This window comes from Mixophyes fleayi, chromosome 11 (genome assembly GCF_038048845.1).
Source record: "Mixophyes fleayi isolate aMixFle1 chromosome 11, aMixFle1.hap1, whole genome shotgun sequence".
Classification (NCBI taxonomy): Eukaryota; Metazoa; Chordata; class Amphibia; order Anura; family Limnodynastidae; genus Mixophyes; species Mixophyes fleayi.
In genome coordinates, this window is record NC_134412.1 from 85,378,006 (window position 1) to 85,394,814 (window position 16,809).

General features: G+C 41.9%; 1 protein-coding gene across 1 annotated transcript in view; it reads right to left on the minus strand.

Annotated features, from left to right (window-relative positions):
* Positions 1-13,910, minus strand: part of TNFRSF25 (TNF receptor superfamily member 25) — a 46,610-nt gene extending 32,700 nt beyond the window's left edge. Inside the window, exon 1 of the mRNA XM_075190068.1 lies at positions 13,686-13,910. Within this exon, the coding sequence (XP_075046169.1) occupies positions 13,686-13,721 (36 nt within the window). The 5' untranslated portion in view covers positions 13,722-13,910. The remainder of the gene's footprint in view (positions 1-13,685) is intronic.
* Positions 13,911-16,809: the final 2,899 nt, after the last annotated feature.

Consider the following 16,809-nt stretch of genomic DNA (forward strand, 5'->3'; position numbering starts at 1 on the left):
GGGGCTATGATAATATACACAAAGTCCAAATCTCAAGCCTGAGGGCAAAGTATAAGTATCTACCCGCAGTTATTGCAATCCTTACGCATAAAACCACATAACCTCACCACCTGTCATTCCAGGAAGAGAGAAGGATTCGGTTATTTTAAGATATTTGTTTGCTGTTTTACAGAGCTCAGAGCAGGCTGCCCAACCTGACTCCAGGTGTTGTAATACTACAAATCCCAGCATGCCCTGCCAGCTATCGGCTGGCTAGCTACTGTGGCAAAGCATGCTGGGGCTTGTAGTTTCACAACACCTGGAGAGCCACAGGTTGCCCAGCCTGCTGTAGAGTGTCCCAGGATTGGTTGACCTCTGCCAGCATCACTAGCTGGTCATAATAATCTAGTCTAATGCATACTTGTCAATTCTCCCTGAATGTCAGGGAGACTCCCTGAAATAGGGGTGATCTCCCTCACTACCTGAAGAGTCTGGCATTCTCCCTGATGCTGAGCCAGTACAAGACGTGGTTGGCTTCGCCATCTGTGGCATGAAGACACGGTTCAGAAATTGTGTCCTATGTCCATGTGTTGATGCCTATGGAGGTGGCCATTTTCATGGAGACCAAGATTTAATCAAAGACTGACAGATAAGACAACATGACTTCAGTAAAGGGGACAGAAATGTAAAAGACACTTCAGTCTCTAGAGATTCATTAGCTGCTTTTTTTTGTAACGCATAGTTGCCTACTCTCCCGGAATGTCCGGGAGACTCCTGCATTTCTGGGAAGGGCTTAATGACGCAAATATCGTGTCATCTTAGCCCCACCCCCTGCTGTAGTTGTCCAAAATTGTGACAATCGTTTAGGGGGAGGGGCCACAATAATGCGATTCGTCAGCCCTGCCCCCACACACCCACCTCCCCCTGGATCCCCCTGAAGCCAACGAGGAAAAGTTGGCAAGTTTGGTCTAATGAATTAGCCCCATAGCACCAATATGGAAAGTGCAACAGAAACACTATCTGTGTTTAGGTTTCTGTTCCTAGATCACTTAGGAACAGGTTTGTTCTTAGTTTGGGATTTCAATTCATAATAAACTATTTCTCTGGACGGTGCGATGAGGGAATCTCCAGGTTCCGTGTCTCTGCTACACCCACTGTATTGTAGAGGCTGTTTCCCAGAGCCCGGCTGGCAGGGACACTTTACATAAGGAGTTCAGGGAAGTCGGTCTACAGGAAAGGCTGAGTAAGGCTGCAGATTGAAAGTAGAACAGACACAACCCGAAAGCCACAAACTGCAGTTTCTGGTAAAAGTTTCAACAATAGCAAAGACAACTAGTTCCTGGATGGAATATATGCTGAGATAGTGATATACTAACTTAGTGCAAAGTCTTCAGCAGAAAATTTCATTACTCATTATTACAGTTTAAGAGATTTTTATTTTCTTCTTGGAAAACATTTTTAAAGCATTTCTATTTGTTTAAAATCTAATAGTTACTAGTTTCTACTACATCCTCGCTCTTCCCAATCTGGGCTTACTGTCCCTTTGGTGACAGCTTTCATGTGGGTCTACCAGAGGCATAGAAAGCACCATGCTTTCCTAAGCCACCTCAAGCTCACACGATGCCTCTGCTACTCTCCAGAGACCTGTCAGCATTTATTGTCAGCATTCAGCTGGAAGAAGATTACAAGGGAGGATTTGGCAGGAGCATTTTAAGTGAATACAGTTTTCATTTTTATTAATGAATAACTTGCATTTTAGGATTATGGGGCTACTAAAATTTTGGCTTCTCAACTTATTTTACGCTGACGTTTTAAATGGCATAGCCAATGAATTTGGATTAAAAAGGAAATGATTTGTCATCAGCAGTGAAAGGTTCAAAGCATGGCATTCTTAACTCTTTTTAGTCTCCGTTACAGAGCACTTATTAGTAGTTAACATTCCCACTAGAATAAAAAAAAACATTACATTTTATATTGGAATAGAAAACAAGCCCTTTAGCTCCAGTGTACAAATATGTACATACATGTTTATGGTATGTCCCCCAAACTGCTATAAGGGGTGTGGCCTACTGGGAAAGGGTATTGTATGACAATAAATGGGTGGGGTCTTGTGTCTTGGGGTACAGTCCGAGCAGTGCCGGGTGTGTCCTAATTTGTTAGAGGTATGGTATTTGGCAGCAGACAAGAAGAACATTCTATTCACCATATATGCTTATTTTATATTTTGCATCATTGAGAAGGTCTATGCATAGGCAAACTGAGGGGGGGGGGGGGGGGGGGGTGGCTAGTGCCTGGAAACCCCCCTCCCAGCCTGGGGTACTGTATGCTTGAGGTGGCTGGACCCTGCCCCAGGACCAGCCACTTTGCAGCTTGTGTGCAGATCGTTTCTGTCTGTACTGTTCACAGCCATCTCTTCCCAACAAGTATTGAAAGCAGCAAGAACAGGTAGGAGAGAGCAGGACAGTCTGTCAACTGTTCTGACACACTCAGTCAGGACTTTGTCCTGATTGTAGGGACAGTTGGGAGGTATGTCCTGCTTCACACGGCTCTGCTCGAAAAGGGAAAGCTGTGTGCCCCTAACAGTAGTGCATGCAGCATTGCCCGTGTATATTATGGGGATAGGAAGAGTTGGAGAGCAGCCAAGCACTGTCTAAAATTATAGCCACACCCTGAAGCATGCTGGTCACGCCAACTGGCGGCATGGCATGGAAACCCCTCTCTACAAATCCTGCATTTGCCCCTGCTATGTGCCCATATTGTCCAATTCCCTCTTATAGCCCCCCACATAATATAAAATAGGCTGGTGTGTGAGACAATTGCATATACAGATCGTTGTACTTTACTACAAAACAAGATAACACGACTGCCTTAGAAAAACGTAATCTAACCTCAACATTTATCCATTGCTCAGAAATGATTTAACTCGGCAGCAACATTCTGTGTATCTTTTAAACATTTTACAGGAAAGTGATAAACCACTGTGGTATCCCCAGGAAGTAAGACGCAGAGTAGACTGTCTGTTTGTTAAGAGGTGCTGATACAGTGATAGTGTTATCGGAATACTACAAAACCATCTCCAATTGTACACAAAATATTCCACATTTGTATGCGTGGGGTATACATTTATAGACACAGGTAAATGAGGGGTATGTGAGCTGTGTGCAGAAAGTCCTTTAAAGGACCAATAAACCTTAACATTGGTTTTTTGTTTTACATATGAAACATGAGGAGATTATACACAGGTCAGTGTTATCCTGAAATTGCACTGCTGCTTAATTAAAATGTCATGTTTAATACATTATTAACTCCCCACTCCACTAAAGGCAGCTGAAGCACCTCCTGCATCTTTAGGACAATGACCTAATGGGATCTGGTGCATAATAATAAGCTGAGATTGCAGACACTTGAGCTGCTGTGACATCTCTGGCCCTGCCCCAGTGGGCAAAGTGAGCCAGTATAAAGCAACTAGTGTGTGTCCCATTTCGTGACGGACCCAGGGGGGTGGGGAGGGGGGGGGGGGGTATCAGGGCAGTCGCCCCCACTAGCAGCAAAAATACCTTTTAAATCGCCAAAACACTGATTAGAGAGGGTGGGGCCAACTGGGACCAGCCAATCAGGCTGAAGGGGGCGTGACTATGCTAAATCCGCACCCCCTAAAAATAAAGTCTAGGTCCGCCCCTGGTCCCATTGTGTGTGTGTGTGTGTGTCTGTATATATGATACATGGGAGAAGTGTGTGGCACAGAGCGGATAGCTTTGCATCACTCTCTTTGTAGTTTACTAAATATTATTAAAAGCATCTAGAATTAGGGCTAAAATGAATTTAAATCTAATAGAATCACCTAAAGCTGCAGGCGTTAGATGGTCCCTGTCCATTCAGTTACATTTTTCACCACCACTTCCAACTTTCCACTTCTACCACTGCCTGCCCCAATATATAAATCCACACAGGACATTTTTGCAAAGCAAGACTGCAAGCCTGTCACTCACATTGTATCTGCCCGGTTAGAGAATCTTCTCCTCCCCCAATGTGGCAACCTGCTGCAGCCAGTGGTATAGTTTTTTTAGGCAACTTGCACATCTATTTTGATCTACATCTATGTGAAATATTGGCCTTAAAAGCTCTATAAAAGTGTTCCTGTCGGCTGTACGCTGTATAGGCAGCTATTATATAGACTGAGCTGATGTTCAGCCTATCAGTTCACTAGAAAATAGTGACATCACTGCACCAAGTGCTTCAAGGTTCTCTGACATCACTAGGTCCCCATGAATTGCTTGCCTGAAGGGAATTGAAATAATAATTTAGTCATGCATTTGGGAGGTCACTCCAGGCTGCAATGCCGTGCAGCTTACAAATGATGAAAGGGACACCAGCGGATACAAGGACTAACAGTCCCTGCCACTGAACTGCGTCTTGCAGTCTCCCCGCCATCGATGCAAGATACTCTGTGAGCACTGTCAGGGTTCCTGAGCTGGGTTAGTGGATTTTAAAGGTTATAATATGTCTGATAGTATTAAAAACCTACAACCTAAAGCATTTCAATTAGTCACTAGATCGTTATCCTTTCAGCTTCAAATTTGTTTCACTGCTTTTATCAACTGCTAATCTGAACCCCCCCAACGCGTTTCACTGCTCTTAAACAGTTTCATCAGAGATGTTTGTCTATCTCTTATTTTTAGTTTTCCGTATGGGTTTGATTTAGAAATTGATTATAAAGATATATGATTTTAATACATTGGGAATTAATTCCAATGACATAGTGTTAAGTATGTGCATGTGCCATTTCTAAGCCTTCTAACCAATTATTGTTTATTTGCATCAATGTTAATAAAGATTTGAATTAATTTATTGAAGTGGGTTTTGTTTCTGTTAGATGCTACCCTTCAGCACCCGTTATAAGGTTTTATATTTTCTTTTGAATCTTCTTTCTACACTTAGATATGTTAATTGGTGATAATATGGACATTTGGAATTCCACAGTTTAAGTGCTGATTTTTTTTTTTTTTTTTACCTTTGTTAGGGGATTAACAAAATGTCCTTTTTGTCAGTCCTTTGTTGCTAAACCTGGTATGTAGGTCAGTTTGTCTGTAACGTTTATACACCTTTTGATTTGCATTTTTAGCAGCAATAAGGGAAGTGTGGCAAACTATGTGATATGATGCCACACATTTATTTTTAAACCCAGCAGGAAAATTTCCAGCTCATGTGCTAAGAAATTGCAGACATTTTTCCAGAAGTCAATGTGAGATATTTTATCTTGTTTTTAGCACTGATGTTATCCTGATTTTCTGAGTCAGGTGAGTAATAAATGTCAAAGGCGAGGGAAGAAAAATGTGTATACTTAGTGATGTGGTTTCTTGTGTTCTCATAGATTGGCAAATTTATGAGAACGTAGATTACTGGGACAGAGTCACCAAAGACATTCCACACGCAAGGCACAGCTAACGCAGTCACACAGTGAGATTATATATATATATATATATATATATATATATATATATATATATATATATATATATATATGATAATGCACCACCCTACTGTAAATTATATGGCTATTAGAAGTCATTGAGGAGTTCTCTGACCATATAATTGCACCAAACTGTAGGCTGAGTTTTTATATTAGATGGTGCATTATTACTTGTAATACACAAGATTTTCTAATGACCCCGGAAGTGGAGACCTCAGGACTCATCGATTATAATCGGTGACATCGGAACTCACTGATTTTATACTTATTAACACGCTTTTAAAACATATATTAACAACTCTTGTGTATTATATAAACCTTTGGTACAGTCTGAAGCGCGGACCAACTAGTGTATTGATCAATGACATTGTAACCAATGAACTCAGAAGTCACTGTTTGGAACCAATGACACCAGAACTCACCGTTTGGAACCAACGACACCGGAACTCCCCGATTAGAGCCAACGAAACCGGAACTCCCCGATTAGAGCCAACAACGCTGGAACTCCCCGATTAGAGCCAACAACGCCGGAACTCACCGATTAGAGCCAACAACTCCGGAACTCACCAATTAGAGCCAACAACTCCGGAACTCACCAATTAGAGCCAACGACATCGGAACTCACCAATTAGAGCCAACGACATCGGAACTCACCAATTAGAGCCAACGACATCGGAACTCACCAATTAGAGCCAACGACATCGGAACTCACCAATTAGAGCCAACGACATCGGAACTCACCAATTAGAGCCAACGACATCGGAACTCACCAATTAGAGCCAACGACACCGGAACTCACCAATTAGAGCCAACAACACCGGAACTCACCAATTAGAGCCAACAACACCGGAACTCACCAATTAGAGCCAACAACACCGGAACTCACCAATTAGAGCCAACAACACCGGAACTCACCAATTAGAGCCAACAACACCGGAACTCACCAATTAGAGCCAACAACACCGGAACTCACCAATTAGAGACAACAACACCGGAACTCACCAATTAGAGCCAACAACACCGGAACTCACCAATTAGAGCCAACAACTCCGGAACTCACCAATTAGAGCCAACAACTCCGGAACTCACCAATTAGAGCCAACAACACCGGAACTCACCAATTAGAGCCAACAACACCGGAACTCCCCGATTAGAGCCAACGACATCGGAACTCACCAATTAGAGCCAACAACTCCGGAACTCACCAATTAGAGCCAACAACACCGGAACTCACCAATTAGAGCCAATGACATCTAATTCACTGATTATATACTTATTGACACAAGTTTAAACATATCTTAAATACTCTCATGTATTATTTAAACGTTTGGTACAGTCTGAATCTCTGACCAACTAGTGTATTGAGAAATGAGGCCAAGTAAAGATGAAAGTAGCCAGTAATGGACCCTAGTTACAACAAGCACATAAATCTAGGTGCCATAGGAATACAAACTAACACTTGTTTCTAAAAGCAGAGTCTCTTGGATCAAACTGAAAAAGGGACAAAAAAAACCAAACACTTTATATAAGAATCCTTCAAGGATCAATACTATTAGAAACTAACGTTAAAAACATATGTCCTTCCCTCGTTGTCACAGACGTTCATAGTCACCAAACTCTAGTATGTCTGTTCTGCTTGCTTGTTATCAATACGCCTGCCAATCTGTTTCAATAAACCAATCTGCAGCCTGTACAGAACGTCATCAATCAATCAAATTCTTTATCCAGACGAACGCCGTTGAACAAGCTCATTTAGAATGTGAGGCTGCATTACACACTACATTTATATACAGACAAATAGACAGTAGAGGTAAGAGAACAATAGTACAAATAGACCTGCTATAGACAGGATAAATAACAATACATTTTACTTCAGGTAGGATATTTATAACAATGGACAGAAAATTGACAGCCAACATAACGTACAAGGTTTAATATTCCAGTACAGGCTTTATAGTCTAATGAGGAGATTAAATAAAGAGGATACTACAAATACAGGGACATGAATAGTTTAACAGACAAATTATGGGGGGAGATGTGTCCGGAGAGCTGGGTAACCAGTCAGGAAGAGGTGAGGTCTGGAACTGGAGAGTAGGAAATGAGATCCTGTAGGTACACATGGGATAGGTAAGAGAGGGAGGGTAAGATTTAGGGCAACAGATAAGTAGATGACTCAGGGATGAGTTATGCACCGACGCTAGACTATGAGCAGTGAAAGCGGTTGCAGGATTCTGTAAAGTATTTTAAGAATAAGCTGTTAGTTGAGTTATGGCTTTGAGCGCTGTCAGAGAACAGCTTCTGAGGGTATAGACTCCAGGCATATTTGGAGACAGACAGGTAACAGCATACTGGGGCAGCCTAGTCTTAGTATATAACGTTGGCATAGTCAATTAGTAAAACGAAAGTAGACTGAACAAGCTGTTTCTTGGCTTTAATAGTTAGTTAGCAGTTTATTTTTGGACTTAGGGGTATATTTACTAAACTGCAGGTTTGAAAAAGCGGAGATGTTGCCTATAGCAACCAGTCACATTCTAGCTGTCATTTTGTAGAATGTGCTAAATAAATGCTAACTAGAACCTTATTGGTTGCTATAGGCAACATCTCCACTTTTGCAAACCTGCAGTTTAGTAAATCTAGTCCTTAGCCTCTGCCCCAAATACATCCTACAGTTGGTCTCCAAAGTAGAATTTGAACTTAAACCAAACTCCAAGATATTTGCATATCTTTTTTGAAATTCCTGGGCTTCTCCTTGGTGGGCATATGGACCTTTAAGAACATTAGCAGTTAATGAAGTGTTGAAAGTAGCGACCCCATGACCTTGCCTAAATTTTGTAATCCAATGTGAGAAAAACAGGAAAGCCAATGCAACTGATTACTACAAAGGTTTAGGGAGTGTTCTAATACAATTACACTTTAGTTCCACAATAGCAAATAAAAAGTGAAATATAGGTCTCAAGTATGCACTGGTATCCATTAACTGGAAGGCATCCTGGTGCTTGTGGATCATCAATCTCCAGCATGCCTTTCCAACCAATGGTTGCCAGTGCATGTGTGAATATGTAGCTAGCAGCAGCTCCTCAATAGTTGAGGCAAAAACAACTGGGAATTAGCGCTGAATGCAAAACTTTGTTCCCAGCTTTCCTACTACAAGCCCCAGCATGCTTTGCCAGTAGATAACCAGCCGATATAACTGGCAGAGCATGCTGGGACTTGTAGTTTCACAACACCTGGAGAGTCAAAGCTTGGCCAGGCCTGTACTATTGCAATTCCCTTCTAATTGGTTCTCCCCAGAATTAGACTGTCCCAAAAAGTTTTTTCTACCGCTTCTCTGCTCAGCAGTTCCACACATTGGCTTCCTGAATTTTACCAAATCCAATGTAAAATAAATCTACTAACATACAAGGCCATCAACAAAACTACACCAACATATATTTCCTCCCTTGTTTCAGAATCTCTCACCTCTACGCCCTGTGCCAGATCTGCGTTAAGCTGGGTACACACTACACAGTTTTCATCCAATAATCGGCTAAATCAGCCGACGTACGATCGCTCGTTTAAAAGTCGGGTCAGTGTGTGCAGTGACACGATGGTCGAAAGTCTGCCCAAATGGACGATTGTCGCCTCATTTGGTTGATCGTACCGTTTAATATTTTCGTTCCAATCTCGTTTCCGCTGTGTAGTGTGTATAAACTTCCGACCGATCCACAACAGTGAGTATGAAATTACAGTCATTGCTCACGACAGCATAACAGTAAAAAGTCGCTAAAGGGACGTCCGCTCTTCCCTTTATCGTCCTAAACAAGACTAGTGTGTATGCAGTCCATGGACCGAGCGATCGGACCATCGGTCGCATGTAAAATCGATCGGCATAAAAAGTTGGCTGAAATTTCTGTAGTGTGTACCCAGCTTTACTTACCTGCTCCCATTCCTGGTTACAAGACTTTTTTTTCGGTCTGCAAGAAATCTACGGAATTCTCTCCATCATACAAGAACCACTTCAGGCAAACTAATCAAATTCCAGAAAAAACCGTCTTAACGTCCCTAAGCTATACTAGAGGCTTACAGCCTCTCTACACAGGTCATACAAACTTATATGTATTCCCCTTCTATACTCAATCCACCATCTGATTCCAAAAACATGATTTCTGTGTGACTGGATCATATAAACCACTAAGCTCGTTTATCCCATTGCAATCTGGCTGGACCACTATTCAACATGTGACACTTACACCCATGTATTAAACTCCTATTTCCCTATAGATTGTAAGCAGGGCCCTTGTACCTCTTTGTCTATCTGTTTATACCCAGTCCTGTTTTATTACTGTATTTGTTTCCAATTGTAAAGCCCTCAGAGTCAGCTGGTAAATGATAATGAATATTCACCCTATTTCTTGCTAGTTTTCACAAAATGAGTCATAACAATAAAATATATTAATTTAAATATATAACCTAGAGAAAGTGCTAGTGTCTGTTTGAGAAGCAGGACCCACATCAGTCCCTGCCCCATTGGGGCTTACAGTCTAAATTCCCTAAAACATACACAGACAGACACACACACTAGCGTCAATTTGTTAGCAGCCAATTAACCTACCAGTATGTTTTTGGAGTGTGGGAGAAAACCGGAGCACCCGGAGGAAACCCACGCAAACACGGGGAGAACATACAAACTCCACACAGATAAGGCCATGGTTGGGAACTCATGACCCCAGTGCTGTAAGGCAGAAGTGCTAACCAATTAGCCACCGTGCTGCCTGTGAAGAAGTCAGGAAACCTAGGAGGCCAGGCTCCAGGAAACATCTGGATTCACTTCTATACAGCAAACTAACCTGTTGCACAGGAAAGTTAATTTGAGAATAGGGGTTGTCTGATAGCCAGAGAGCCTCCTGGTTCGACCACATGGGGAACACAAGTGCAAACAATGAGCAATCAGATTCCACAAAAGAGCAGCAGAGAACTTTAAAAACCAGTTGCCGCCGAAGGACAGAGAGACTACAGCTCAACCCCAGTAAGCTGCATATAAAGTGGACGGAATCCTGGCGTGTTCCGGAAAGACACATACACCACATGGCACATTCCCAAAATAAAACAATACACCACTTTTGGAGGAAACTGGACTTGATCACGGAGGGGTAAAATGCTCATGTATGGAGTCACAGGAATCAACCATCCATAATCGGAAAGCCTAGCAAATTTCATAGGTTGCTTAACAAACATCCATATGACAATGCACCATGCACAATCCTTGTCCTACCAATAGACTTCAAGTTTTACATATAAACATTACATAACCTACTTATTTAACAGGTTTCCTTAGTTGGCCTTACAGGATGAGGTAGGTACACCACAATTGGGTCAATGTATGGGCCTTATGCAAAGACACAAAAACACAATATGTAAATTCGTGGTAAAAATCGTAGTGATGCCGTCAGTGTATTGTGTTACTCTATTTATTAATATATTAGAATCTAAACACAATAGGTTTTTGGTAAAGTCCCAAAAGGTAGAAATCAGATTTGTACTTTCCTTGTCAATTGTTTGTGAAAGGTTCACAAAAACTTTGAACCAAACTGGTCGTAGTTGACCAACGTGACAAAGAAATTGGTGACCCTGAGCAGGAGGGGGCAGGTCGTACATTATGCTCCTCCCCCTCTCGTTAATAGCTTCACAATCTCCAAACAAATGGAAAGATAGATGATATTAGGTGAGCGCTCTCTTGTGAATTAAATATCTACAAATGCTGCTCCAAAAACAAATACAAATTGAATAGTAAAACTGATGTATATAATGAGGATTCAAAAATCCAAAATTGTGCTCCCTTTCCTTGAGTAGGACTTTGGTGCGAGTCTCACCAAAGTATTATTAAATGAAGGTCAATTAAAAACATATACATTTTAAAAGGAAGAACCTCTTTAAAGACTTGAGTGTTCACTTGGGAAATATTTTTACACATTATTGGGTTGGTTAAGTCATACTTATTTTTTTTAATTATATTGGATATACATCGACATACAATGAATAAGGGGGTAAATATTTAACATCATGCGAGGGGGGGTGGGGGGGTTTCCAGTAGAAGGATGTGGAGAAACATCCACGAGATTAATTAAACCACAACATTTGGAAGGCCGGAGGCAGAGATGAGTTTACGTAGCCGAAATGATGGAACTCTGAAAGAGAACACAGGACAATGCTGGAGAGATGGAACATTCTAACCCTCACCAAACATTCTAAGAGCATGTTCAGGCAGATGCCACTGAGGTGGACATGCATGAACACGCCTGTCCATAGCGGTGTCTTTTGCGGGTGGCTGACAGCTGATGCAAAGATTGATGATGATCTGATTTTTTAAGACATGGTATCGCCCAAGGCTCCGTGGGTCACACAATAAATAACCGTGCACCATACGTGCTCATTACAAATTTTATTTTTATTGTGAATAGGCCAGAAAGAAATAAAAGTTAAAACAACAACATAAAACAATCCGCACCCTAAACAGGCTTGTCCTAGTTTTCCAAACAATTCTAGATTATTATTTTTTCATAATTTTTTTTTAAATAAACATTTTTTTTATGGAGTTTTACAAGAAGAAATGCAATATAATAATAGAAAAAAAAAACATTGAGCCAGGTATACATGAAAAAGTTGTCAATCGAAGGAGCAAGAAACAGAAAATATATACATATACGTGAGGTATTGAGTTATGCGAGATCAATACTGCAATGGGGGAAAGTGAAAGAGGGAGAGGAGAGAAATAGATGGAAGAGGGAGGAATAGAGGGAAGTTATCATCATCACCATCTATTTATATAGCGCCACCAATTCCGCAGCGCTGTACAGAGAACTCACTCACACCAGTCCCTGCCCCCATTGGGGCTTACAGTCTAAATTCCCTAATATACACACAGACAGACAGAGACACTAGGGTCAATTTTGATAGCAGCCAATTAACCTACCAGTATGTTTTTGGAGTGTGGGAGGAAACCGGAGCACCCGGAGGAAACCCACGTAAGCACAGGGAGAACATACAAACTCCACACAGATAAGGTCATGGACAGGAATTAAACTCATGACCCCAGTGCTGTAAGGCAGAAGTGGCAACCACTAGGTCACTGTTCAATATCGAGTGTACTGGTGTAAGTGACTGATATGAGAGGAGTACTGACCAGGGCGGTCACAAGGTACAATTCTAGAATTATTATTCAGAGCCTCCTTTTTGCTACAATCTTTCTTTACTCCATTTTTCTAAATGTGATCAATTAACCATCTCTCCCAATCATTTTATAATGGCCAATGGACTAGCTATATTACAATAGAATACACCTACAGCAGGTATGTTTAACCCTCTTATTATAAGACCCTGCTTATGTCCGAGAGAGTTTCCTGATTCAAGGTTCCGATACTAACACTTTCCTTTTTAACTACATTTCTCTGTTATGCAAATTAACCTATGTTTGTTAACAGATAAAATGATTAAAACACTTGATAGCTGCACAACATATCCTAACAATATTATTAAAGATACATTTTATAGGGTGACTCAGTCTAACTGACTCTGCAAACTATTTTCTAGCTCCTGACACTTTGAAGAGCATAGGTCATGGGACGTCCATTAGGTCTCACGGATTAACAATTTAGGTGCAACATTTGTACCGAGCCACAGAAACTAATCAGCAATTAGCCGCTGTTCAGTTAAATTTCACACCTAAATGCAATGCTATTTTTTTGTAAAATACTTTTTAACTGCCGTTGTATAACTAAGAATTTGCACGATTCACTGATCCATAACCAATCTTACAATCAGCTAAATTGTATCTATGTCTGTAGTTGACAGTACTGAATCATTGAAACATTGTGGGCCTGAATCATTAAGGAGAGCAAAGCATGAAAAGGGAGTAACTTTGCACCTGGGCAAAACCATGTTGCATTGGAGGGGGAGGTAAATTTAAAATGTGATGGCGGATATATAGTTGGGGTAGGACATGTCCTAGTTCAACTTTAAATTTCACTGTAAAAATAAAGCTATCAAGTATTTTTGTGCTAGATGAAAAAACAGCCAGTATTTATCTTATGTGCAAAGTTGTGAACTAATTTGCACCCCTTGCATTGTAACATGGTTTGTCCCAGAGAACATTTACTTCTTTTTTTTTGCCTTACTTTCCTTAATGACTCAGGTCCTGTAACTCAAACATACAACGTAAAAAAAATTCTGGTGGTCTTAATAATACTTAATAATGACTTACCCAAGTCAGCAGCAAAATGTACAAAACCTTCTTCATCGTAGATGGATGGAAAACTAGATCTCCAAAAGCTACGATATCATGTTACACATATTCTTAGGTAACAGTGTACTGAGAACTGTCTTCTCACATCTAAAATACATAAGTCGCAGCTGATGTTGGCCTCACGTTGTCCGACTTGTAGCAGACACACCTCTAGTGACAGGCTAAGCCCACACTTAGGGGAAATGCGTTATATCTCTCTACTCTTCTCCTTTAACCACATTAAAAGAGCATTTCTGAAAAATTGCTTCATGTTACCAGTGAGACGGCTTGCAGAAAAAAAGAATGTCATTGCAAAATGTACGTAAAGACTTTCTGTGATAGGGGGAGGACAGTTATGTCATCAGTTAAGTATTAGATACCACTATGCACTGTGTGACATTTGCAAGGTGTTTTTTTGCTAGCTTAGGACGAAGGGGAAAAAAATAAAGTTGAATGTTTTATGACAGATGAGCAATGGTAGTTAAAGAGAAACTGGTTAAAGATAAGGTCAAATATTTGAGTCCTAATACTTCTTTCCAATGTTAGAAGCCCCCTGTAATCCTTGCAGAACACTGTGCATTGTAAGTTAAAATGAGCTGTTGGAGGACCCTGCTCATTCTACTATCAAACCTCAATCTGGAGCTCCACACTTCTCTTATCCAGACACCGCTGTGTCACATGCACCTCTGTCCTTTCATAATCACACGAATGGACAGGTCACTGCCTTCTACACTCTTGTCTTGACATTTTTCCCTGTTGATGGAAATTCTGCTGATCTGATTGGTTTCAAGTTGTTCTGTTCTATAGACAGCTCCCGCGTTCCCCTCAAAGCCTCAGACTCAATAGTAGTAGGGACTGGAGTGAAGGGGGGGTATTAATGTTTCTATGAGGTATTAATGTTAAGTGGTGGTTCTTTTAAATGTGTAGACTGGTGGCAGGTATCAATGTAATGTGGTGGCTCTTAATGTAATGTGGTTGTCATTAATGTATTGTGAACCTGGTGGTGCAGAGGCTATTAATGCAATGTGGAATCTCTATTAAATATGGGGGCTATTAACTTGTTGTCAGGGCCTGCTTAGAGGAAAAGGCCTACTTATTAAATGTGAATGCTAATAATTAAATTTTTGGAGACGGAGGAGTAGTTATTCAATGCTCTTAATTTAACGTTAGGGCTGGTAGAGATAAGGGAGGACAAGAGTGCTCACTCATTGCTTGGCTCTTTCGAAACAGGGCACCAACATTCCAGTATGCAGACCTGCAGCAACTGAGCTTGAGACACCTGGAGCAGCAGCAGGTAGTGAAAGCTGCAAGAACAGGTAGGAGAGTGCAGCACAGTCTGACAATCCTCCAATTCCAGTGGGAGAGTCCCAATTCTGGGGGCTCTGTCTCGCGCTGTCAGGACTTTTTTTTTTCCATTTGCAGGGACAATCTGGAGGTATGTCTAGGTTCATGATGCTCTGCTCGTGAAGGAAGAGCTGAAGGCACCCAGTCTGCCCTGGCCAGTGCTTTACAGAACAGTGCAGATTGCATAGATCATGCGCTGCACCAACCTGGAGTTTCTGTTATTACATACCCAGCTCCTCCAATCAGGACTCTGCACTCGCTGCTCTGTCAGTCGGTGCTCAGCCTCACATGACTTGGGCTGAGTGACTCACAGTGACCTCACTGAATGCGGTGGTAGTCAGCACATCGATGCCGACTGCACCGACAAGACTTACCACGACATCTCGAGTCCGGACGGCTGCTTCCCCGACGAGGATCCATCACGACTGTTCTGTGAAGTGACAAAGTAATCTTTAAGACAGAAGACGCCGGCGGGACTGGATGACGTCACTGACATAGGCGACGCTCTTAACGCTGCTCTTAAGGGGGTAATGGAACTAGGCGGCCATGTACAATGTACTGGATGTCGTGGTAAGTCTTGTCGGTGCAATCAGCACCGTTATTCTGTACCCCACCCGCTGAATGAGCATCTGACGGCAATCAGCCTCCAGCATTGCAGAATCCACAGAGTGAGTTGTTTGTGAGTAGAGATAGTTTGGACATTTTAGATGGAGAAGTAGTACACTTGGGGCTAGATTTACTAAGCTGCAGGTTTGAAAAAGTGGGGATGTTGCCTATAGCAACCAGATTCTAGCTTTCATTTATTTAGTACCTTATACAAAATGACAGCTAGAATCTGATTGGTTGCTATAGGCAACATCCCCACTTTTTCAAACCCGCAGCTTAGTAAATCTAGCCCTTGGTGTGGTCAGATCAAGCAGACCAGTGCTGTGAAACCAGTCGCCCTCTTGTGGAGTGATTGCACCACTGCCTCAGTTCTTTCACCAAGATGCAGAGCGGTTCTGGCACGAGCACCAAGATGCTGCATTTACCAAGCCAAAGGCACTGCTGACCCCCTCCTCTCAGTGCTCCAGTACACCGCTGGTAGCACTGTCTGTAGACGCTTCCCAGCACGCACTAGGTGGAGCTTGTCTACAACACAACAAACCGGTGGCTTTTGCTTCCACAGCCCTAACAAAGACAGAATCACAAGATTCAAACGGCAGTTTGCAGTTCGTGGCATTCCACAATAAGTCATGAATGACAACGCTGCACAATTTGTGAGCAGAGAACTCACTGAATTTGCGCACACCTGGGATTTGGAACATGTCACCGGAAGCTCGTTCTATCCCCAATGCAGCGGTCTAGCAGCGAGGGTAGTGCTTTCCACCAAGCACCTATTGGAGAAGTGTTCACGTGATGGCACGGACAAAAACGCAGCCCTCCTTAAGCTATAAAGGAGGACCAAAAGTGAGGACCCAGATTAAAAGCGTCACTAATCAAGAAGAGATGACAAGGAAAGACATGATATGACAAGCCTGCGAGGAGACTGACACTTCTCAACAAAGTCAGACTGTGCAGATACAGAGCCCATTTAGGTATGACCATCTGGTGACTGTACAACCAAACAGCTATGTGATCCAAGCTGACAACACATATCACCATCATCATTTATTTATATAGCACCAACATATTCCGTAGCGCTTTACAATTAGGGAAAAACACAGTAAACTAATAAACAAACTGGGTAAAACAGACAAAGAGGTGAGAAGGCCCTGCT